The 25,344-nt window shown below is 43.1% G+C and overlaps 1 protein-coding gene across 2 annotated transcripts; it reads right to left on the bottom strand.

The window, feature by feature from the left end:
• On the bottom strand, positions 1-22,461 carry LOC107392687 (guanine nucleotide-binding protein subunit beta-4). Of its 2 annotated transcripts, XM_070554175.1 has the most exons (12): positions 22,325-22,461; positions 14,486-14,566; positions 8,294-8,506; positions 7,769-7,807; positions 7,407-7,513; positions 6,163-6,177; positions 1,950-2,013; positions 1,592-1,754; positions 1,352-1,418; positions 952-1,153; positions 610-826; positions 1-519 (listed from the first exon to the last, which is right to left on the bottom strand). In XM_070554175.1, exons 3-12 carry the CDS (start codon positions 8,348-8,350, stop codon positions 413-415), a joined length of 1,038 nt encoding a protein of 345 aa, XP_070410276.1. In that variant the 5' UTR covers positions 8,351-8,506; positions 14,486-14,566; positions 22,325-22,461; the 3' UTR covers positions 1-412. The 2 variants fall into 2 exon arrangements, with proteins under 2 accessions (XP_070410276.1, XP_070410277.1); XM_070554176.1 differs by lacking the exons at positions 6,163-6,177; positions 22,325-22,461 and having other exon boundaries at positions 14,486-14,709.
• Between the last annotated feature and the right edge of the window lie 2,883 nt (positions 22,462-25,344).

Below are 25,344 nucleotides of genomic sequence, written 5' to 3'. Positions count from 1 at the left end.
CACAATATATGCATTTATGATGCACATATACAAACATAATGCTATACAAATATACCGTCTTTATATTTACATATTACACACTGATGCTAACCTTTCTGTTACAGACATCCTTTAATGCCCCTAGAAAAGAATTGGATAAAAACAAAACCCTCAACTTTGTTTTCTTCTGCTTTTCTATCAATTGGAAAACCTCAGTTTTATGTGGACAACTACCTTAAAAAAAAAAAAGATATTGTTGCTGTGTAACGTCAGGATAAAAGACAAAAAACAAAACAAACCCCTAGGAGGAGCGACGAGAGCTTCAGCTGATGCACGCCTCAGGTCCAGCCCAGCAGATGAGTGGGGATAGGTAGGACTGGGCTGTGAGACTAAGGTGGTGACAGTGACAGAACGCATCAGGCGAGATGTTTGGTTAGTTCCAAATCCGGAGGAAACTATCCCAGGAGCCGGTGGCCACGGCCATGCCGTCATTCGTCACTCCTAAGCAGCTCACTCTGTTATCATGACCGGCTAGCACACCTGGAGGAGGAGAACGTCGAGTCAGGATAAAATACATCCATCTAAAAGACCAAACTTATGGGTCTCATATCCATATATTAAGTCACACACCTGCACGCTCCCCTTTCAGAGTGTCCCAGACGTTGCAGTTGAAGTCATCGTACCCGGCTAACAGCAGGCGGCCGCTTTTGGAGAACGCCACTGAAGTAATGCCACAGATGATGTTGTCATGGCTGTACATCATCAACTCCTGGTCGGCACGCAGGTCAAACAACCTGCAGGTGGCATCGTCTGAGCCTGTGCCAAATGCATTCCCATTCGGGAAAAACTGCAAGAGAGAATGACAAATTGTATTAAAAGAAAAAATTATGAAATAAAGTTCAATAGAAAGAACAACAGTCTTGTTTCCAGGTGTCCTCCACTCCCCATCCCGTGTGTAGTCTCTACACTCACGCAGACGGCGTTGATGTCGGACACGTGGCCGGTGAAAGACTGCCTGCACATCCCGTCACGGATGTCCCATAGCTTGGAGGTGGCGTCACACGCTCCCGACACAAACGTCTTGAAGTCTGGACTGAGAGACAAGCTCATCACGTCTCCGGTGTGGCCCGTGAAGTTGGTGGCCAGCTGACCTGTTTCTATGTCCCACAATGCACTTCAGGAGAAAAGCAGAATGAGGAAAATGGTTCATGGAGTTTAAATCGTGTACAGTTCAGGTGCTTTTGGTGTTTTTCAAAGCAAAATCAAACTGCAGACCCTGCTAACGTTGGTCATCGATTACATTTTTTCACATTTAACCTTTATGCACAGTAATTCATGCTCTGCTAAAGTTTTGCCTCTGACGGCTATTCACCAGGTTGTGTCTCCGGAGCTGGTTAGGATCTGGTTGTCATCCAAGAAGCGACAGCAGGACAAGTAACCTGACGATAAACAGAAGAGCCACACTGGATAAGGAGGTAGTTCTTCCTACTCAGTTACACTTAAACACACTGCACTAAAAATCAGTTTAACGTTGAGAGATCTAGAAGGAACTTTTTTTTGTGCAGTGGGAGATATTTTTTTTTTATGTTGTATTATTCCTCTTCAAGTCTACCGGTGTGTCCAGGCAGCTCTCGTGTCACGCGCACGTTGCCCTCGCGGGTCTTTAGGCTGTATATGGAGCAGATATTGTCAAGACCTCCGCAGGCCACGTAGTTCCCAGACGGGGCGTAGGCGCATGTCATCACCCATGAAGAACGTAGCGGGATGGCATGCATCTGATGGAAGAAAATGGAAGATGACATTTGGAGTTATAGTTTGGGAATTTGCTGACGGGAGTAAATAAAAAGTGTGTGTATAACTGTGCCTCAACCTTCCCCACCAGAATCGGGATTATTTAAAAATAATAAATAAATAAAAAATAAAAAAAGAGCAAAAGGTCAGTTATCAGCTAATTAAAGACGTAATCTGACCTTATTTGTTGTGTAGCTGTCCCAGATGATTAGCTTTCCATCTTGTGAGGCACTGACCAGTAACCTAGAGACGAGTTCAAGAGAGCAGCATGAAACTCTGTTAAATAAAAAAGCCTTCACAAATTACCATCCATGCTCCTCTTATTAAAAGCAGAGGCAGCCATCACACAAACAGCAGTGCTGATCTGTCAGCCTGAATCATTACAAGGTGCTCAAACATCATCTCTTTACCCCAATTTCCCTTCACTCCTCTCCCTCCACTCCCAAAAGAAAACGCCTCATCCAGCAAAGCCACTTTAATGTCCCATCTAATGTAATATTTATCACCCACGTTATGGAAAAACCCTCCTCTGTTAGATGGCAGCTGGGAGGACATAGGAAGAAGCAGAGCAGGGACAGAGAAGAAAGAGACAGATAAAGGCCCGAGTGGGAGGATATAGATGGTGCAGATGCAGGAACAGCTGGAACACCTCTCTCCTGTCCTGACAGGGACAGGAAGTGGTTCGATGGTGCTGACAAGAGGAGAGACTTGAGGCTAAAATGTAAGCAGCTGTGCACAGATTAAACTCTGGTGCCATGAAGGGTCACCTACAGGCTGCTGGACAGAAGACCCCCCCCCCCACACACACACACACACGCACGCACGCACGCAATCTACAAAAGCTATAGGACGTAGTGGACAAACCTCCTTGTGTAACAATATCCAAAAATACATTTTTCAGGAGTGAAAAGATTTTTTTTTTGAAACTTAACAGAAAATGTGTGTGAGAATATAAAAAGCTACCACTTTACAATAAGGCTCCCCATGCAATAAATACTTATAGATATGTTATTAATGAATCTAACATTTTATGAATCACTTACAAGTTTTTATTAATGAAGGGCAGGAAAGAGAACAGACTTGACTCAATATTTAGTAAGACATTGACCATTTCATCTTCTTTGCCCTTAATTGAACGATCATTTAATTAAAAAGATAAAAGACCTGCACTTGTATAGCGCCTCAGAATCAGAGGACTCCAAAGCACTTTACACTACAGTGTAATTAATGCATGATAGCGACTCACCCCGGTTTCACACTGAAAGCACCAGTGGTACGGAACGGCAGTGGAACGTCACTGCTTCAGATAGAACCCATTATAGTCTATGGAGAATCCATTATAGTCTATGGAGTGTTTCAAACCAGCAGAGACGTGGCAATTTCCAGGCGCGTCCCACAAGCGGCACGTCACATCGCTGAAGATAGGATCAGGTTCTAGTTCCATTTTTGCCACGAGCCGTTTCTCAGACATGTCAATTTCCGCAGATAACATCGGGCTAGACAGGAAATCACACTGTTTCAGTGTAAAATCCCCAGTAATTTTCAAAATAAAAGTACTGCAGTGATGCAATTTCATATATATGAAGCTTACATGTGACCTAACGGCTCATTTACTCTGTGCATCATTCCAGAAGTGCAGTAGTGTGTTTTTCATGGCTTTAATCCTGGCAGGGGAGAGGAACAACATCATATTACATCAAACAGCGATATCAAATGTGATTTCCTTCTTTTGGTTTAATGGCGGATTGCATAAACAAACCGTGACCTGAAGTCTCAAAGGATCGTGTGATCTTGCGAGTCCAGCAGAGAGCACAGTGAGGAAGCCGTGCTGCTGCCAAGACTCTCCCGGTGTGAAAAGGACCACTTTGAAGTTCGCCAGTAAACCGTTGCACTGCCGTTTCACACCACTGATGATTCCAGTGTGAAACCGAGGTTAGTGTTGTGTAAGGTGTTACATATAAGTCCTCACTGGCTCAGGTAGTGGTTCCATCCTGCTTTAGGAGCTACAATAGTTCCAGTACCAAGGAATCCCTCAACGATTATAGACCAGTGGCACTGACGTCTGTGATGGAAGTGCTTTGACGGGCTTGTTCGTGCCTTCCAGAGAACTTTGATCGGCACCAGTTTGCCTGTAGAACAAACTGCTGCACCGACGACACCATCACCACAGTCCTTCCTTCAGTTTTCAACCATCTGCAACGACCGGACACTTATGCTAGACTGTTTTTTGTATATGCTGGCTCAGCATTTAACACCATTTACCAGACATTCAGTGGAAGATGACGACTGGGCTGAATTTCGACCCCCTCATGTGCTCTTGGATTAAGGACTTCCTTACAGATTGCCAGCAGGTAGTTAAACCTTGTCAGTGCTTCTCATCCACCCTAACTGTGTGCCTAGTCCCCAGCTTTACACCCTGTACCCCTCAGACTGCCAGCCCATACAGCCCCCAAAGTCCATCATTAAATTTGCTGACAATACCACGGTGGTGGTGGGTTTGTGAGTGGGTGGGGTGAGTCGGTCTACAGGGGGTAAATACAGGCACCGTTGAGATGGTGCACCCTGAACAACCTGGCTCTAGATACAATGAAGACCAAAGAAATTACTGTGTACTTCAGAAAGGACAAGAGGGATCATGCTCCTCTGGCCATTAAGAGGGCACGGGTGGAGTGGGTGGTTTTGTTTTAAGTTCCTGGGGACATACTTTCAAGAGGACCTGAAGTGCAATAAATACTTTATAGATTTATAGATAAACACCTCAACACCATTCAAAAAGGCTTAGCAGAGACTTTATTTTCTTCATGTGCTCAGAAGGAACCATCTTGGGGAGAGGCTGCTGGTGTCTTTACAGGGCCGCCTTCAAGTCAGTGCTGGTGTTCTCCATCTCTGTGTGGTTTGCTGCCTGCCACGAAAGCTCTGCAGAAAAGATCATTGGCTGGCCCCTGCCCATCCTGGAGAACACCATCTGGAGCCAACTCTAGATGTTCAAATGGAACACTGAGGAACGTAGCAGACTCTTCTCACCCTGGACATGAACTACAACTGCTTCAGTCAGGGAGATGATCCAAGTCCCCCGGAAGCAGAACCAACAGACCGAAGGACAGTTTTGACCTGTGGGCAGTAAGAATTTTAAAACCTCCTTTTGATCACACACAGAAATGTGAAATGCTGTCATCGCTATGGAAACTCTCCCTATCCCAACCTGGGCGGGACTGTGACCGGTGAAGGCCGTGGAACCGTATCTAGGAGTCACTGTACTCTCCAACCCATTATATCCCTCCCCTGTCCAAACGTAGGTGTTGAGCGCTGCCCCATGCCGCTGCACACACTAAAGTGAGGAGAGTCCCAACCCTACCTCCCCACCTAGTGGACACTTATGTTGTGTAATGTCTGAAGTCTGTGTGCATATCTGTCTGAGGTGTTTCTTGCATAGCAAAGCTGCCCTCTCTGTGGAGGGTAACTCTGAAGTGCCTTTTTTCCCCTCTCCCTGACCCAATCCCCATATAAACCCTCTTGATCTTTAACTGGTAGCACGACTCGGGTTGCAAATGACCACAGTCACCAATTCTTGTCACGTGTCTATGTATGCATGTCTGATCTCAGAACTGTGTGTACTGAAACTCTAATTTCCCTCTGGGATTAATAAAGTATTTTTTAATTGAATAATGGGAGGTGCTCATTTCTGCCATTTTTCTTTCTTCAGGGAAGGCGTCTGCTACATCCCCTACACTGACTGGTTTTACTGCACATTTTATTGTTGAAGTTTTTAGCAAAAATTGTATTTTTAGCTTGTTTTATAGAATAGTGTTGCTCTCATCATAGCCGTTCTTAGTGGTGTTGCTTTAATGCATGTTGTCTAGCGCCATGTCAGAGGAGGTCTTCATAATCTTGCTATGCTCTCATCATTCATTCATTACATATCTATAAAATATTTATAAGCCATCTTTAAGGGGAGGCTTATTATAAAGTGTTAAAAAAAAACAAATTTTGAAAATTGCAGCTCAAGTATAATTTCTGCGAGTTGGGATTAGTGCCACACATGCAAACTTATGGTGAAGTAGGATCCTAACAGACAATTTAGTCAGTGCTCATAATTGCAGCAAACTGTTAAAAAAAAGCAGTTTGTAAGACCAAATTTAATGACCAATATATGTACATTCACTTTCATGGAAATCATTCCTTAATTTACATGAATTACAACAGCTGTCCAAGTTTAAGATCTTAGAAACTGCATCTTTGGGGAAGCTTGAGTTGCCGTTTGTGTGCTGGAAACATCACTGAGCTCATAGTGAGGGCATAAAACTGTGCTGAGTGATTAGTGGTAGTAAGAGGCAAACGTCATTTATGGTAATATTAGTCATATTAGTAGTAGTAGTGGTAGTAAAAGTAAACCTGGGACTGTCGTCACTGCCCCATTGCATCGCATTAGAAGACAGGCGGACAGACAAAGAAAGAGTGACAAAATCATGATAAAACATGAACACAGTTTAAATAACACTATTATTTTACCACCCATCTCTGGAAAAACTCAAAGCTATTAAAATGCCACCAGAAATGTATACTTTTGTCTTTTTTTATATAAAGAAAAGCAGAAATAATTATGTGCTTTCTGGATTAAAATAAGCTTATAGAGTAAAGGAGTGCATAAGCTAAAGCAGCATGAAAAACAAAGACAGAATAAACAGTTGGGTGTTTTAAAGGTGCAATATGCAAGAATAGCCATGTTTACATTTGTCAGAACTTCAGGGTAAATTGTGGGAGGGGGAATTGAGCGGAAAATATGATTGCTTGTTCCTCTCAGCTGTTGTGTCTCCATTCAAATTCAGTCCTTTCAGGACTTTTCACAGATGTCAGCATATCGTGACTGCTTTGGCAGTAAGTGATGTCACTGATCAGCACCAAAACACATCCACAGTAACATTAATAACATGAAAAGTAATTCTGTTTAAGCATATCATAAATTAGGAACGACAGTTTTAATTCAGTGCAATCAGTGCTCATTTTCTTTTGCTTCCATTTCCGTTTCACAAGCAACTCCTCTAATTTTACTAATGCCGGTTGTTTTGAACGGCATCTGCTGATATAATTTCCTACTGACTTTCAACCAATAAACGCGAGTTAATGTAAATTTCCGCTCAGCTACTCCACCGGGCCATTCTGAGTACCTACCCCTGATCAGGTAATCGGAAAGTTCCTGAAAACAGCCGTTTGGCTGGCCCGGTCAAAAGGAGACACACATGCCAGGAAGTTCTGGTAAATTTACCCCAAAGTTCCAGCAATGGAAATGCAGTTAATGATATCTTGTGGTCCATTTTAGGTACTGGAGTCCTTTTTTATAAACAAAAAGTCTCTATCTCACCTAAAAAACAAGAATTCTGCAGATGTTTGCATATTTACAATAACTTTTTTCATCCATTTCATGATTAGAGATTTCTCAGCTGGTTAGTGGAATCAACAACATCTGTTTGTTTCACAACAAATCAAGGGCCCAAAAATGTAAATGGTTTTATTTATCAATCGCGAAGTTAGCCATTTGTAATATTGGTTTGGTGTTTAATAATAAAATCAGAGGCGACAAAAAGTTACAGAGTCATCTCTGGAGTTTATGCTAAATTAATAACAAAACCCAACACTACCTGGAGTCACTTCCCCAGTGCATTGCATAGATCTTGGCCAGGTGGCCCCTGAGTGTGCGTCGCGTCCGCATCTGTATCCGGCCCACAGAGTCCAGACCAGCTGTGATCTGCCAAAACACAGGAAGGAGTCAGTGGTTACGTTTGAGTCACAGACACAAATCAGAGCTGGACACAAGCTGAGGAAGCAGAAGCAGGTCGGTGCTTTAAACTCAGAGAAAGGACGAAAGTCAGTTGGTGAAAACTATCTGTGGATTATTTCTCACGGATTCAGAAAGGTGTTCTGGAAAAAAATTCAATCCTTACAAAAAATTGTAGGATTGTTCAGTAAAATATTTTAAAAATGTCTGCAGGAGGTTTCTTACCTGTGACAGAGTGGAGTCACTGCAGGCTTTTCTGGCATCCTGCAACAAGACAGAAAACTTTACCACAACAAATAAAGCTGATATCTAGGCACGGCCTGGACACAGCATGGATAGAGTACAAAACTTTTAAAACAATCAATTCTTTAACACTTTGCTGCCAAAGGCTCAGGCTTTCCTGTAATATCTAAAAGACGTACGAATCAGTATTTTTATACAGTTTTACTATATTTACACTTTTTTTTTTTTTTTTTTTACACATTTAGAGTCTGGTCCTTGTACCCGAACACGACAGGCATTTGCAAATGTCAAAACACTATTTTACATGAACTGTCAAACTGAAATAAAAAAGGTACATCTAATGGGGCAAACATCAACCTATAAATGACATGGATATAAAACAAATTCCATGTATTGGATTTGAAGATGCGAGTTTCAGTTTACAGTGGAGACAGCAACAAACATTTTCAACTTTTATAAATAACATGAAACAGGAGGAGCACAAAAAACAAATGACTGTCGTCGTACCCGGATCTGATTTCGTAGTTGTTCGGCTTCCTGCCGCAACTGTTCCAGCTCACTCATAGTCCCTGTGAGATGTGTTCAGGCTACGCTCCACTCAAAACACTGGCTGGGTCGAGGAAACACACACGTCTTCAAGCATGCACACAGACATTCACTCACACATACACACACACACACACTCACACACACTCACTCACACAATTAACCAGGTGACACCTGCAAGACAGACAGAAATACTTTAGGTCCAACAGGTTGACAGAAAAGATAGAAATATTTCTTCCAACAGGTTGACAGAAAAGATAGAAATATTTCTTCCAACAGGTTGACAGAAAAGATAGAAATATTTCTTCCATCATACAAACAATGATTTCCCTTTTAGGTTTAAACCAATAAGAAAAGTGCTGCAAAGGGACAAAAATGGTCCCCCCCCTTCTGAAGCAGAACCCACCAGGGGAATGATGGACTGGGTGGCAACTTGGAGGGTGGTCTGCCTCTTCAAACACCCTAACTGTGGTTCAAAAGGCCATCTGAACCAGGCTCTGACCTTTTCTCACTCAGCCTTTTGTGTTGTTGCACAGTGCTGTTTGAGCAACCCACTACCGTGTGTGCGCGTATGCTAGGGGAGATCTGGATAGCATACCAGACAATGCATCCGAGGGAAAATGAAACCATGTGTGCATGTTTACATAGATGTGTGAGTGTGTGGAGGTTCTATTAATCAGATTAAGCATTTGTTTGCACATCATGCATGCGTGTGTGTATATGTATGTGTCAGTTGCCACTTCCTTTACTTCTGGGGGTCTGAATGGGGGCCACTGAGCACTTACATACTAGGGGTGGGACCGTATTCTGTACTTTTTAAAGGCACTGACCAAATACCGCTGTACCGACCAAGGACCATTTCACGTGATATGAAACGAAGACTTGTTTCGGTACCATAGAGTTTGATGCCGGATTTCCCAAGATAGACAGCAGCTCATATGCTGCAGGCAGTGATGGGAATAACGACGTTTAAAATAACGGCGTTACTAACTGCGTTCTTTTTTGGGTAACGGAATAATTTAATGAATTACTTTTCCCACTGTTGCAACGTCGTTACCGTTACTAGGGACGGAAGGTTGTGCGTTACTATGTGCTTGTCGAACGTTGAGCAACAGTGTGAGGCTTTCTGACCACCACACTTCAGCTGCAGCCAGGGAGAGAGAGGTGTCGGTAACGCACTTACAAACACGATGATGATTGGCCGGGTGGGCAGAGACCATCAGTGTTCTCACAGTCTCAGTCACTGCCTGCTATAGACACAACAGAGCAGTGATGGGAATAATGCCGTTTAAAATAACTGCGTTAATAAAACAATTGTTTTTCCAGTAACGAGCAATCTAATTAATTACCGTCTTTTATCAAAACGTCATTTGTTACTGATAAGGAAATGCGTGCGTTAAGCAGCGCGGTGTGTTGAAGCTGTCATCAGCTGATCAGGAGCTAGAGAGGAAGATTTTTTCATCCAAGCGCATCACGGCCCGTGAAGAACGAGGAAGACGTGATGATTAGTCTACGGCTGCAGGTGTGGATCTGCAGCCGTGCCCTTCTTAGTCTCAGACGTCATGGAGCTCAGGTGTTATTAGAACTACCTGTGTGTCTTTACCACCCAGCTTCAGCTCTTCTGTGTTTGGGTCTGACCCAAGTTAGTAAATGTAAGTCCTCCATCAGGTTTGTGCCTCAGGGGTGTCAAATATGCGGCCCACGGGCCGCATCCGGCCCACAAGCGGGTTAAATCCGGCCCGCGAGATGGTTGTGTAAACTTTATTTTCATACTTTACAATGTAGAGTGAAAATAAACTTATCATTGTGAGCAAGTTTTCTCTGTAATGAGTGTAAATAAGACAAAGCTGCGCTCAAGGCTCACACAAGAACTTGAATCCCATCCTGAAGTTGGCTGCCACTCAGGATGTGACTTCTGATATTGATGTGCTGGTGAAAGCTAAAAGATGTTAAGTAAAATGAGTCAAATATACTTTAAGTGCTGCATGGAACTGATCTAGCCATGCGATCTGTAAGCTCTGAATCACTAAGGAATGTTTTATTTTTTTTTTTTCTTTCAAATTTTCAAGTACACTTCAGGTGTTGTACTTGTACTATACTGTCCTCAGGCTCCAGCTTTGTTTTATATTGATTGTATTAAAACAAAGAAAACAATCTGAAGTTGTTTTTAATTTACCGGTCCGGCCCACTTGGGACTAGATTTCCCTCAATGTGGCCCCTGAGCTAAAATGAGTTTGACACCCCTGCTCTAATGTAATTTTAAAGGATATTTATTTATTTATTTAACCGTTACTAGATTACCAGCAACAGACTGGGACCAGGAAACGGGACCACATCAGTCCAGTTCTGGCCTCCCTGCACTGGCTTCCGATTTGCTATCGCTCACAATTCAAAATACTCGTCTTTGTTTATCATTTCTTCCAGGGTGGTGGTCCCCCCTATCTGGCCACTCTCCTGAAAAGACACTCCCCATCACGCGCTCTGCGCTCCTCTGACCAAGGCCTGCTCGCTGTCCCTCGGTCTAGGTGTCGTACCCGTGGGGACCGGGCTTTCTCAGTCCTAGCACCGTTACTCTGGAACCAGTTGCCACCCTCAGTTAGGCTGTCCCCTTCTCTGCCAGTCTTTAAGAATCACCTAAAAACACACCTCCTCCGCTTGGCGTTTCCAGAACATGTTTGATTTTGGCCCTCTTTTATGTTGAATCCATTCCACAGTTTTCATTGGTACACTCAATCCATCCACTCAATCCAAATGTGTTTCACACATTTGTCCTTTACCGAACTGTTTCATCTATCTTGTAAATTCCATTTTGTATTTTGTAATTTGAATTTCTTTTATTGTTGATTCATTCAATAAATTTCCTTACAACTGTACCGTGTTCAGCGCTTTGGGCTTCCTGACAGGGTTGCGGAAGGCGCTTTATAAATAAAGCTTTGATTGATTGATTGATTGAGAAATGCTACTAAAAACACACAATTATGTGAAGCTGGAAATTTTTAAATATTGTGCAAATTTACATTTATTTCTGTAATTTAACTAGGCTGAGAGACTATTTAAAGGCTCGGGAACCTTTACAGGTGTTTCTATTTGCAATTTTAAATTTTAGCTGATTGGGGTCTTGTTAAATATCACACAGTGATCTTTTAATAGTCTAGATTAGTGTAATGTTCCTGTTAGTAGTTCCTCCTGTTAAGTGCTTATTTATTTAAATTATTCAGGTTTATAAAAAACATTTGGACATACATTTTATTATGTTCCAGTCATTAGTCATTTATATTTCACTATTGTAGTAATTTATAGTAAATTAAGTTAGTTTAAGAGGGGAACCCATTTTCCTTGCTTTCTTTAATGAAAAAAGTAACTAAGTAGTTATTTTTCTTGGTAATTAGTTACTTTTATAATCTTGTAACTCTGTAAGTAACTGAGTTACTTTCTTGACAAAGTAATTAGTAATTATAATTACTTTTTTAAAGTAACGTTCTCAACACTGGCTGCAGGCAAGATGTAAATAGAGCATGCAGCATGGTAGAAAGAACACGCTCTAAAGTTTGGGTCTACTTCACTGAATGCAATGGGTGACTAGGTGATGACAAAATAGACAACAATCAAAGTGAGGCATCATCATCTTAATCTGCTCTAGCAGATAGACTGTTTAAAATAATGTTGGCTTGATACTTTAGCTTCTGTTGCTATCAGCTAATGGTGCGTTCACTACCTCCTTGGGACTCGAAAGGTCAGACTTCCAAGTAGAATCTACATTTTACATTTCTGGGTCGGTTGAGGCCAGTGCACCTCAGCCTTACTGACACAAGTGAAGACTCGCTTGTCTCAGCCTGAGATGAGACATTATGATGTGTTCAGCTGCTCAGGAGTGACGTCACTCAGCCATCCAGCTGACGCAACCTGCTGGAAGAGAGGCCCCAAGCGTCAGCCCGTATGAGCTGTGCTCCTACTCCACAAGAACGGACAATCCGTTAAGCTATATGGCTCTGAGGTCCACTATGTCACACTGGGTGCTTTGTTGACCGTACAACACAATAGTCAGCCTGTAGCCCACAGGCTGTGTGGTGAAATACAAAACCTGAGATATAACAGATGGTGAGAAATTCCAGAAAACTAACTTCTCTACAACGTTTAGCGGACTGATCTGATTTTAGGTGGATAAACCACATGAACAGACTTGCACACATTTTGATAGTAAATATTGCTCATTCATAAACCAAACAGGACCGAGAGGTTTTAGAAAATCCCACCGGCTGAAGTAGCCATTTAATAATCGGCTGCCAGAACAGTGTCAGATGGAGCTTATGTTTAGAAAATTTAAAGCTACGTGCTTGTGTCTGTTTTATAAGTGTGGGACTTGAGGTGTGGAACGAATCAGCCTGTTCACCAAAGCCACATGGCTGAGTGGTGGATCGTGGGTGACAAAGAGCCATGTGCTGCAGTCGCCCATTGTTAAGTACATGGTCAGAGTTGGGGCTGCTGATGCCTTGCTACTGAAAACATCCAGTAATCAATCACCCAATGAGAAAACTGTGCCTGAAACAAGGACAATAAACACCAAACTGTAAATGGCTAAGGCACAAGCAAAACCCCCCTCTTTAATCATCAATTAGTATTAAACAAAAATACTATTTGAAGATTAAAAATACAAACATTAACTTACATCACCTACCAAAAAGGACCGACTTGTCGCTAACATTGGTGAGATAAACACAGGATTTAGGTTTCAAGCTTCTCAGATTCAATTTGACTCCACTTATAAATATGAATGTAGAGCAGAAGGAACAAGAAACTAAACTTTAAGCCATTCTGAAGGTTCTTGGTTGTGTATCTGATGCTGTCGATTCAGTGTTTGAGCCTGACTTTCTCTGATGCTTCAGTTTCATTCACATCTTCAGCTATGAGTGGGGTCAACAATGACTTGTCCTGTTGCTAAACTCAATCAGGAGGTTAAGAAGTTGCAACTGTAACAATCAAGAAAACCTGAACGCAGCATGGCATGTCCACTTTTTGTCAACTTGTACAGGTGACAACTGTTTAAAATGTCTGGCCAAGGCTCCCATGACAACACAACCCAGCACACCAGTGATAAACTGTTAATTTATTTGCATAAACTTCATTTGTATTAATTAGTTTTAGCTTTATAAGTTAGCAAATGTAAATGGATATAAAATGGGACTGGTTGTGGAAAGCAGATAAATGTTAAAATAGCAGAGCTTTCATACATTTGTATTTTATCTTATTGATGACTTGTTTTTGTCAGTCAGGTTAGGTAAATTACCAAAACTACCCTCTCTGTGTTACAGCTCCACATATTACATGCTCCAACATGAATCAGCATATAAACCGAATGGTAGCCTTCGTTGAAGAATGTTTTATTCAACAAAAAATCCAGTTTTTCAAAAGTTCTACTTTTAATCGTGGGATTAAGAACGTCAAAATAGATTTAGAAATTAAGCTGATTTGGAGCAGCGCCAGAGAATGATAGAAAGTCAAATATGGAGCAAATTAACATTTCTTCTAAAGATTATATTTTTAAAAAATCCCCAAGACTTTTGAGTTTGACATATTTGTGAATATCAATCAAATATTCCAAATGAGTCGTGAAGAATAACCAATGGTTCACTACATTTAATTTAAAACCAAAACGAGCAGCACCTGGTGCAGACTGATCCCTGTACCATATGTGACGTCACACCGACAGCCTGGATTTCCTAACAGTTCGGATTTTTATAAACTAATGACCTAAGATGCGTTCAGGTGAAATCTGAAAACTGCGTGAGCGCGCGGCCCATAGTAGACGCTCTGACGAGGGTGGATATCTTATGTAGTTAATAAACGACATTTAAAACAAAAAAAAATAAATTTTATTGTGCAACCGGAAGACTTCGAAATAGAAAAACACGAGTAACTCGAAACTAGTAACGGTTTTCCTCGTAGTTCCGCCGTGACTGGAAGTAAAAGGCCGCTGTTGAGTGCTTGGAAAATACAACATTGAGACATCAGTCTGGGAGCAGTCGCTTCAGCAGCTACTGCTGTTTATTTCAAGCGTGTTGCCATTTCTACATCACAAAATAAAACCGCTCCAAACAAAGAAGGAAACAGCTTAATAGTGCTAGAAAATAAGACAAGAGGGCTGCACGTCCTTACCTGAACGAGACGTGTTGGCTCAGTCCGTTATCCTGATCCGAGTCACACCGAACCGTTTTCACACGACAGCCATGGTACCAGCTGCGAGACAGATCCGGAAGGGACTCGTGTTAATTCTGAATCAATTTAAACTGCTTCTCAGTCACGACAGAGCTCTATTCGGTTCGGATTTGACAGAAAGATTTTCACCAAGCAAGCTAATCACCACACCCATGAAAGTGGGAACATGGCAACAGCCCACCCCGAGGGGTGCGTGGGAAACGGACACTCTTACAATTTCACACTTTTAAGCCATACAGCAAATCTACAAATGTAGTTTTTTTTCTCAAAACATATTTTCTGCGAGGTTTTACTCAACTGAAATGACAAAAGTGGGTTTACTAGCAAGTTTAGCGTGCTTGGTAAATGTTTGAACGTAGATGTGTACCCCACGGGTCAAATGGAACAGTCAGCCCCGTTACAAAAAGGAACCAAATGGGACACAGGAAACATATAAAATACCTGTAAATCTCTTTGTAGTGCTGCTATTAGAAACAGCAGCACGGGTAGTAATAGTAGTAGACTTTTTAGAATTAATTTAATCACAGTAAACCTGCAAAAAATGTTAACTTATTCTTGCTCTTATTCCGCTTTTCCTGGGATCCACTGATGTCCCTCTTCCTATTAAATTTCTCTCTCCCTTTCCTTACGTTTTTTTATTCGCAATTTTTATTTTTTCCTCATTTTAAACACATTTTTAAACATTAAAAAAATCTTTTTATACTTTTATTTTTTGTTTTGTTTTTGTGAAGCGCCTCGTGTTCTTTATCTCGAGACGCGCAACGTAGTTTCTTCTTATTTGGTATAGCTCTAAGCCAGAAAGTCTGTATTTAACAACTAATCAATAATAATAATAAACGTATGTCATTCTGAGACTGAACCAATCGAGCCATTCTTTAAAGCTTCTGTAAAATAGAACATTTCTAGCTTCTTTAAACCTTAATTTGTGTTGTTTAATTTTTTTCGTGCTTTGGGTTAGACAAAACATTAAACCCAACAAATGTGTCTAACAACTCCAAGGAGCTTTTCTTTTACAGATCTTACACCATTTCCGCAGTGTCCGTCAACATTAATCAAGTGTTTATTCACTTGACTTGATCAGTAGGCTAGAGGAACTTGTAATGAATAAAAATAATCTAAAGGAAACAAAGTTACTAAAGTAATCTGTTGTGCTGGTTTTGAATTGATGTTAATCATGTAATATGTGTAAAAACCCAAATAAAAGCAATGTTTATGCCTCACCTAGCTCACCGTGGTTAGGCTCATTGAAAATAATATCTCTCTCTCTCTCTCTCTCTCTCTCTCTCTCTCTCTCTCTCTCTCTCTCTCTCTCTCTCTCTCCCTCTCTCTCTCTCTCTCCATTAAGATATGATGAATTTTTTATGGGGCCAATGAAAGCGAGCAGTGGGATAGGCTTTTCCACATCTCTGCACGAGCCATAATCAATGGAGGGAGGATGAAAGTTCCTCAGCCCTTGGTTTCCTTTCAGAGAGGCATGGGGTCAGATTAAGTCTAAATGAATTCACTCACACAGCAGTGGTTTAGGTGTGTCAGGCCAGTGTACCCCTAAACAGATTATGAGGATTAGAATTAACATACTAGCAAGAGCAGACGGTGCATTGCAACTGTTTTGCCATTTAGTGAAACTGGGATTGCGGCTTTTGGAATTAATTTGATCAGAAACTAAAACACAATATAGATACAAAACGTTTTATTCACACATTTGAATGTGAGAAATGTGTTTTTTCCATCCATTGTTAAGTTTTATGATGCATGAATAAAGTATCTATATAAGAAGGTCAGCACTTGTGCTTTCTGACTCTAGTAAAAAAAAAAGAGAGAGAGAGAGAGAGATAATTCATTAGCCAGCTGAGAGCCACGGTCAGCATGTCCAAAAGCACATCTTTAGCCAATCAGGTCCCTCGGTCTATTGCTTGGCAACCAAGAGGGAGAGGAGGGAGCAAAATGACATTGTAAAAATAGCACATCAATAGCCTGGTGTGTGAAAAAAAGAAAGGCACATACGTTGATGGGGCTATAAATAGCATCACGAGGAGTGGAACAGGTGTTGTGTACAGTAACACAAGTGTACTGTTGCCCACATGTGTGTGGCCATTTTGCATTGATACAAATTTAGTGAGTCTAGTAGCACACGCGTAACAGTACACAGGCGTCGTTTGAATATGAGGGTGTTTTTCATACAACTATCAGCAGGCTGCTGCTGTTTGTGTTTTTCCCCCAGCCCCTTGTCATATGTGTGTTTTTGCATAATGCAAAAAAGAAAGATAAAACACCCAAGCAAACCAAAAATGCACCAGTGTGTGGGTCATCCTATCAAATGGAGAATGGTGGACGTCAGTCCTTAGAAAAATTTCTAGTGCGCTTTTTACTTTGCCTTAATTTGTGGCGATACTTCTCAACAATCTTTGTGTAATACTTTTACTGAATCAAAGACAATTAAGAGGTGAAGCAGCATTAGAGCCTTAAAAGGCTTCATCTGGGCTGTCTTATCCGCCAGACATCTCCCGGGGAGGCTGGCCGTTGCCAGAGTAACCCCCACAAATGGCAACTGACGTCAAGAAGGTAGGAGAAATACCAGGGAGAGCCAGAACTGCTATGCATAATGGATTTATTTTTATAGAGGACCCTCTTAAAGTGTGCAAAGTGACTTAGAATACTAAGCTCCAGATGCCTTCACCACCTTCATTTCTCTGTGATGAGGGAAATAGATTCAGACACGTTTCTGGGTTCTGTGTTTTGTGCAAAATATGCAGCATTCCTACAGTAATATATAATTGAGTTACATTTTTGACAATGACATGACTTGATAAATCAGTTCAGAAATATTATTCTGTACAAAAACCATGCTAAAAAATCTGTTAAAATTATGTGTAGTCTTCCAGAAACAATATTCTGTGAATAAAAGAAACCAAACTAGTTTTTAGAGAATCAGTTCCTTCAAGATGTTTATGAAGTAAAAGAAAAAGAATAATTTTCTATGAAACTGCTGCAGCTTTTAGAATGTGGTGGGTTTAAAGCATCATCAAATCAATAAATCATAAAACTGCGAATGTAAATTCAAAGAGTCGGAGTACCCGGTCCGGAGGGTTACCGGGGTCCCACCCTGGAGCCAGGCCTGGGGTTGGGGCCCGTGAGCGAGTGCCTGGTGGCCGGGCTTTTGCCCATGGGGCCCGGCCGGGCCAAGCCCGAACCGGATACATGGGCTCATCCAACTGTAGACCAGGTGGCAGACTGAGGCGGGAGCCTTGGCGGTCCGATCCCCGGACAAGGAAACTGGTTTTTGGGACATGGAACGTCACCTCGCTGGCGGGGAAGGAGCGGTACCAGCTAGATTTAGTCAGACTCACTTCGACACATAGCATTGGCTCTGGAACCCAAGTCCTTGAGAGGGGTTGGACACTCTCCTTTGCTGGAGTTGCTCTGGGTGAGAGGCGGAGGGCTGGGGTTGGCTTTTTGTTAGCCCCAAGACTCTCTGCCTGTGTGTTGGGGTTTAACCCGGGGGACCAGAGGATAGCTTCCCTGCGCCTTTGGGTTGGGGAACGGGTCCTGACTGTTGTTTGTGCTTATGGGCCAAATATCAGTTCAGAGTACCCACCCTTTATGGAGTCCCTGGGACAAGTGCTAGATAGTGCTCCATCAGGGGACTCCATTGTCCTGCTGGGGGACTTCAATGCTCACGTGGGCAATGACAGCTTGACCTGGAGGGGTGTGATTGGGAGGAACGGCCCGGCTGATCTGAACTCGAGTGGTGTTTCGTTATTGGACTTATGTGCAAGCTGCAGTTTGGCCATAACGACCATGTTCAAACATAAGGATGCCCATCGGTACACTTGGTACCAGGGCAGCCTAGGTCGCAGGTCAATGATAGACCTGCATCATCTGACCTGCGACCGTATGTTTTGGACACCAGAGTGAAGAGAGGAGCGGAGCTGTCAACTGACCACCACCTGGTGGTGAGTTGGATCAGATGGCAGGAGGAGATGACGCGTAGACCTGGCAGACCCAAACGCATAGTGAGGGTCTGCTGGGAATACCTGGCAGAAGAACCTGTCAAGACGTTCTTCAACTCCCACCTCCGGCAGAGCTTTGACCGCGTCCCGAGAGCAGTGGGGGACATTGACTCAGAGTGGGCCTTGTTCCACTCTGCGATTGTTGAGGCGGCTGTTTCTAGCTGTGGTCGCAAGGTGGCTGGTGCCAGTCGTGGTGGCAACCCCCGTACCCGCTGGTGGACACCAGAGGTTCGGGGAGCCGTCAGGCTGAAGAAGGAGGCCTACAGGGCGTGGCTGGTCTGTGGGTCTCCGGATGCAGCAGACAGGTACCGGATAGCCAAGCGGGGTGCAGCAGTGGCAGTTGCTGAGGCAAAATCTCGGGCGTGGGAGGAGTTCGATGAGGCCATGGAGAAAGACTATCGATCGGCTCCAAAGAGATTCTGGCAAACTGTCCGGCGCCTCAGGAGAGGAAGGCAGCAACTTGCTCACACTGTTTACAGTGGGGATGGGGAGCTGCTGACGTCAACTGGGGCTATAGTCGGACGGTGGAAGGAATACTTTGAGGAGCTCCTCAATCTCACCTAAGCGCATTCCGAGGAGGAACCAGAGCCGGGAGACCTGAGGATGGACTGTCCAATCTCGGGGGCAGAAGTTGCTGAGGTAGTCAAACAACTACACAGCGGCGGATTCTCGGGGGCGGATGAAATTTGTCCTGGGTATCTCAAGGCTATGGATGTTGTAGGGCTGTCATGGTTGACACGTCTCTGCAACATTGCGTGGTCATCGGAGGCAGTGCCTGTGGAGTGGCAGACCGGGGTGGTGGTCCCCATCTTTAAGAAGGGTGACCGGAGGGTATGTTCCAACTATAGGGGGATCACACTCCTCAGCCTCCCTGGAAAGGTCTACTCCAAGGTACTGGAGAGGAGGGTCCAATCGATAGTTGAATCTCAGATTGAGGAGGAGCAATGTGGTTTTCGTCCTGGCCGTGGAACTGTGGACCAGCTCTATACCCTTGCAAGGGTGATGGAGGGGGCATGGGAGTTTTTCCAACCAATCCACATGTGTTTTGTGGATTTGGAGAAGGCTTATGATCGTGTCCCCAGGGGCACCCTGTGGGGGACGCTCCAGGAGTATGGGGTGGGTGGATTTCTGTTCAGGGCCATTCAGTCCCTTTACCAGAGGAGCGTGAGTTTGGTCCGCATAGCCGGTAGTAAGTCGGACCTGTTCCTGGTGAGGGTTGGACTCCGCCAGGGCTGCCCTTTGTCACCGGTTCTTTTCATTACCTTTACGGACAAAATTTCTAGGTGCAGCCGTGGTGTGGAGTGTGTCGAGTTTGGTGGCAGGAGAATCTCGTCTCTGCTTTTTGCGGATGATGTGGTCCTCCTAGCTTCATCCAGCTCTGACCTTCAGCTCTTGCTGGGTAGGTTCACGGCCGAGTGTGAAGCGGCTGGGATGAGGATCAGCACCTCCAAATCTGAGATCATGGTTCTCGACCGGAAAAGGGTGGCTTGCCAACTCCGGGTCGGGAGAGAGGTCCTAGTATCTCGGGGTCTTGTTCACGAGTGAGGGTAGGAGGGATTGGGAGATCAACAGGCGGATTGGTTCAGCATCTGCAGTGATGCGGACGTTGGGCCGATCTGTCGTGGTGAAGAGGGAGCTGAGCCAGGAAGCCAGGCTCTCGATTTACCGGTCGATCTACGTCCCAATCCTCACCTATGGTCATGAGCTTTGGGTAATGACGGACAGAACGAGATCACGGATACAAGCGGCCAAAATGAGTTTCCTCCGTAGGGTGGCCAGGCTCAGCCTTAGAGGTAGGATGAGGAGCTCAGACATTCGGGAGGGACTCGGAGTAGAACCACTGCTTCTCCAGATCGAAAGGAGTCAGTTGAGGTGTTTCGGGCATCTGGTCAGGATGCCTCCTAGATGCCTCCCTGGGGAGGTGTTTCGGGCATGTCCTGCCGGCAGGAGGCCCCCGGGTCGACCCAGGACACGTTGGAGAGGTTACATCTCCAATCTGGTCCGGGAACGCCTTGGAGTCCTGCCGGAGGAGCTGGTGGAGGTGGCCGGGGAGAGAACGGTCTGGAGCTCCCTAGTTGGGATGCTGCCCCAGCGACCTGGACCCGGATAAGCAGAGGAAGACGAAGACGACGACAATAAAACTGCATGGACACGTGAAGAGTCAGAGGCATATATTAAACACGTCTCTCATCAAAAATGAACAAAATGATGTGTGATTGTCTTATAACTTGGTCAAATGTGACTGATTTTACATAAACAGCTCTCTGTTGCACCTCTGCTCTGTTCCTCGTCAAACATCTTATCTAAAACAAGGAGAACAAGTATTTTTGTAACGGTCCAATTAAAACACTTACCCTAAAACTCTGAAATTTCAAAGACAACCTGCAAAAAATGCCACTAAAACCCAAAGCTTGATTGTATAAAAGAAAAAACAAACTGAGCAGTAAACAAATGTAGGGAAAGCTGGTTAATTTTAAGGACCTCAATCATGATGGCAACTACAGAAAATGATGTAACCACATTACATTTATGACATTAGGGGGATTTTTTAGTCTGATCTTAGTGAAAAACACCTTATTGTTCAGCGATAAAGCTGCAGAATAACAAGTTAGGTTTGCTTTTGATAAATGACCCACACTTGTATTGTGCCTTTCTGAGTCAGAGGACTCCAAAGCGCTTTACACTCCAGTGTATCATTCATCCATTCACACCCTGGTGGGGATGAGCTACATTATAGCCACAGCTGCCCTGGGGCGCACTGACAGAGGTGAAGCTTTCCAAGCACAGGTGCCACCGGTCTATATGACCACTACTAGCAGGCAAGGTGGGTTAAGTCTTGCACAAGGACACAACAGCAGCATTCTCTGGCAGGAGCCAGGATCAAACCTGCAACCTTCTGATTACTGGATAACCCACTCTACCTCCTGAGGTGCTGCTGCCCCAAGCAGTGTGCCACAGACATGCGTCCCGTCATGAACGCGTTAGCAAAGGCACGGCAACAAAGATTGCTGTAGGTTTTAAAAGTAAAATTGTAAAAGAGTGAGACACCCTATGAGTAATGCCGTTTCAGAGCTGTTTCCTGTTAGGAAATGTCTGCTCGGTGTCATAACAAGAAACACCAGTTTAATATCTGAATCAGTGATTTGTTTTTAATTTTTCTGAAGAAAAGTCTTAAGAAGAAATGTAAGAGCAGAAGTGGGATTGTCTGAGACTAGGGGAATTCTAAAGACTTCTTTAAACTCAGGACTTTCAGCAAAGCCTGAGCTGACATGTTTCCTAAAGAGTGAATTGCACAAGTGTGAGGGGTGAAAAAAATAATAAAGGAAGTGAGGAATAACCCTGGTGAGTTAATGTCACCCTTTTCAAATGCCTCCTGTCACAGCTGCACCACTATGATACCAGATCATTAATTTATTACCATAATCCCGTAATTATTTTTATGTGACATTTTGGAGCACCGCAGGTTGTAAACATGAGATAAGACCAGGGTGTTACCTCCTGGCTGCCTAAAGACCAAACGCCACCCAGTACCACACTTTCCTTTGATCATTCTGCAATTCTAGTAGAAATTTATTTTATCTCCATGTTTGTTTTGATAATCATGATTTTCAAAAAAAGTGAGACAAAATGTAGTTCAGTTTTAGGAACTTTCCTATACATTTGTGATAGCGTGGCAGAACATATAGGACACATTCTACTGTGCAGAAAAATATTAAATATTTTTGAAATAAATAAATAAATAAAATAAAAAAACAAGCAGTGGATCTACCTTTTTCCAGTGTGGACGAGTAGCAGAGGAAGTAGCTTTTCTGCGTGTCCTAGTGGCTTTGGATTGTGAGTTGTTCTCTGAGCCGTGGTTTCACTCCTCCTTTGAGCAGAGATGCTGCTGCTCTGGGAGGAGAGGCGTAGAGCTGAAGGATGAGTGGAGAGCGGCTGAGTGGGTGGGAGAGAGAACCCAGGGGTGGGAGTGGAGAAGATGGAGTAGTAGTTTTATTAAAGGAACAGAGCGGGGATTTTGTGCTGCCATGTGAAATAAATAATCCAGATTAGCTGCATATTTAGCTAATCAACCAACAAAATAACTGTTTTGTCTAAAAAGTAACTAAATATGATCTCAGTTCTGCTTCATGTCATAATTTGATTGAAAATGAGTAAATAGGAGATCAACAAAGCAGCTTATTATAAAATCCTTGGATGGAGCCATTAAGCTTCTGTAGAACTCAGCTAGATAATGTAATATAGATTTTTATGTAACACTTTATATTAGGGTTCCTTTATTAATATTATCATTATTAACTATTAAGTGTAATCCTTAAGGTTAGGACAAAGGGCCGGGGGGAGGGGGGGGTCTTCTCAGTAATGCATTACATAATATGGTTAAGCAGTTAATACTTTGTTTAATAGTTTATTAATGCTTAATAATGCACTAAGTAACATTAATAAAAGAACCATTATTGTAAAGTGTTACCAATTTTTCTAACTCAAGAGAAACAGTCCCATTAGTCATCATCTCACACTGGTGAAATTACCAGTGGCGCCCCCAAGGAGTAGCCAGTCTTATTGCTGGCCATCCCAGAGGAGACCAATGTTCTTTAATTAAAGAGCAACTAAACCCCCAAATAAATATTTTTTTGCTTATAAACTGTATAATTGGGTCTTTACAAATGCAATCTTTCTGTTTCTGTGCATTCTTTGACATGTTTGTGTAAACGTGATTAAAACTAGAATCTAGGTCTAAAAACGTCTTAGGTCTGCCCCCCGTGGTAGAACAGCAGCTACTGCATTTTAAACTTGTGATTGACTGGGGCTGGAACAATTTCACGTCATCGGTACAGTCTCCTCCAACTCCCCCTCCCTCCCAGGATGGAAATTCCCCACACTTGGCCATGCCACTCCGTGCCTCCTGGCAACGCCCACTTTCATGGCATTTTTCAAAACTTGACAAGGGGTGGAGTTACATTTTCTGATGGTGTGCAGTCCATCTTTAATCATATTAATTGAACATAGGAGACGCAGGGAAGCGAAAGGTTCCATGCCCCCCCGCTCTAACGGAAGATGCACAGAGGCTAAATGTTCTGTGCGCACCCACCCTGCCTGGAAACATTTCTAGAGGAAACACTGAAATTTATATTATTTAATCAGACATAAATGTAAAACCCAACAAAAAATATACAATTAATGACAAAAAAAATCTGATTTTAAAAAGTATCTATGTCTCTCTTGCTCACCATTTCCAAAACAAGTTTAAATCTCTTAGTTTTTGTGAAAAACTTTCTTCAAATTTGAGGTAAGTATGCTGGATAGAGGTGGGAAAAATGATCGATTCTAAGATGCATCGCGATTCGGTCGTGCATGATTTTGCATGGATGCAGCAATGTGACATAATGAGATTTTCTCCCTATGTCTATGTCGATGTTCTGGACGTGCGAGGACAATAAAGTCTTGAGGTTTTACGACTACTTCCAGGGGCAGAGTTGCAATGACATGCGTGCTGTGTTTCCCTAGCGCCAATTTAAAACAGAAATGGCGGACAGGGATACAGGGCGAACATTACCAGTAATCAAAGATGCACCCGTTACATTTAAATGGGATGTCAGGGCTCATTTGGGCTTTTATAAGCGAGACGGAAAGCTTGACAAGACGCACACTGTGTGTAAGGTGTGCCACACAAAACTAAAGTACTTTGGGAATAAAACTAATATGACCAAACATTTTGAACATTTCCACCCTGCGAGGACTTCTTCAGCAATGGCCACAAAAACAGCGAGCACATCCCAGCCAACGATTGAAGAAGCGCTGACATTTTTACCGTCTGCTTCGGAGAGAGGGAAGAAGATCACCCATTCTGTTGCATGCTTTATTGCTAAGGATCATTTTCTTTGGTAGAGAATGCCGGGTTTCGCTACCTCCTGAAGATGCTCGAGTCTCAGTACAGCCTACCGACAAGAAGACACTTCACAGAAACTGCTGTGCCTGCATTGTACAACGAAACCAAAGCCCAGGTAATGGAATCAATGAGTAAAGTGATTCATGGACGTCAACTGCAATGGAGTCGCACGTAACAATAACAGCACATTATAAGCAACTGCTTTTATTAAGTAATGAAAAATGTGTGAAGAATCGTGATGCATTTCAGACTCAACTCAAATCTTTAGGCAGATAATCGGAATCAGATCGAATCGTGAGGCAGGTAGAGCTGCACACCACTAATGCTGGATGCTTATTATTCTTCTAATGAAAAAGAATAAAAGAGCATTCAATGCATCATCACATACTAAACTCGCCCAGTTACCACAGTAACCAATCTGGCATGCCACCCCAAAATCTAGCCCCATCTGGCCACCGTTAAGAAAATTTCCTGGGGGGGCGACACTGGAAATTACATCTCTGCATTTGACCCATCCTCATAGGGAGCGGTGAGCTGCAGCAGTGGCTGTGCGTGCTCATTTGGTGGTTTAAAGCTCTCAATTTTGTTCTGGTTTTGTCGGATTCCTTTCATTGGCTGATACTAGTTGTTCTTGAAGCAGTTGCTCGTGATCCAACCTAAAAGCCAAAACCAATTCTAGCAATTACTGATTCTGCATATTCAAACAAGACAATGCAAATGCAAAACTGTAGTTGTAACTGCAAATATCTTCTAATGCTCCGTTTCTGAAAGTAAAATAAAAAAAAGCATCCTCATAAATGTTAGGGGTTATTTTTGTGTTCCGCCGGTGTTATATGGCTGTCAGAAAATACCTTAAACCTGTCTAGAAATGAGTCTACAAATAAAAATGGTCCTTTGCCATA

The sequence above is a fragment of the Nothobranchius furzeri genome, chromosome 8 (assembly GCF_043380555.1).
Source record: "Nothobranchius furzeri strain GRZ-AD chromosome 8, NfurGRZ-RIMD1, whole genome shotgun sequence".
Taxonomy (NCBI): Eukaryota; Metazoa; Chordata; class Actinopteri; order Cyprinodontiformes; family Nothobranchiidae; genus Nothobranchius; species Nothobranchius furzeri.
Note: the sequence above shows the minus strand (reverse complement) of the source record. Positions and strands in the feature narration are given on the sequence as shown.

Excerpts from the sequence above, each read along its gene's own strand:
- LOC107392687 (XM_070554175.1), bottom strand. The coding sequence starts at position 8,350 with ATGAGTGAGCTGGAACAGTTGCGGCAGGAAGCCGAACAACTACGAAAT. Across the intron at positions 1,419-1,591 it reads AGAGCTGCCTGGACACACCG|GTTACTTGTCCTGCTGTCGC; the intron begins GTAGACTTGAAG and ends GTTTATCGTCAG. Across the intron at positions 827-951 it reads CCGACATCAACGCCGTCTGC|TTTTTCCCGAATGGGAATGC; the intron begins GTGAGTGTAGAG and ends TCTCTCTTGCAG.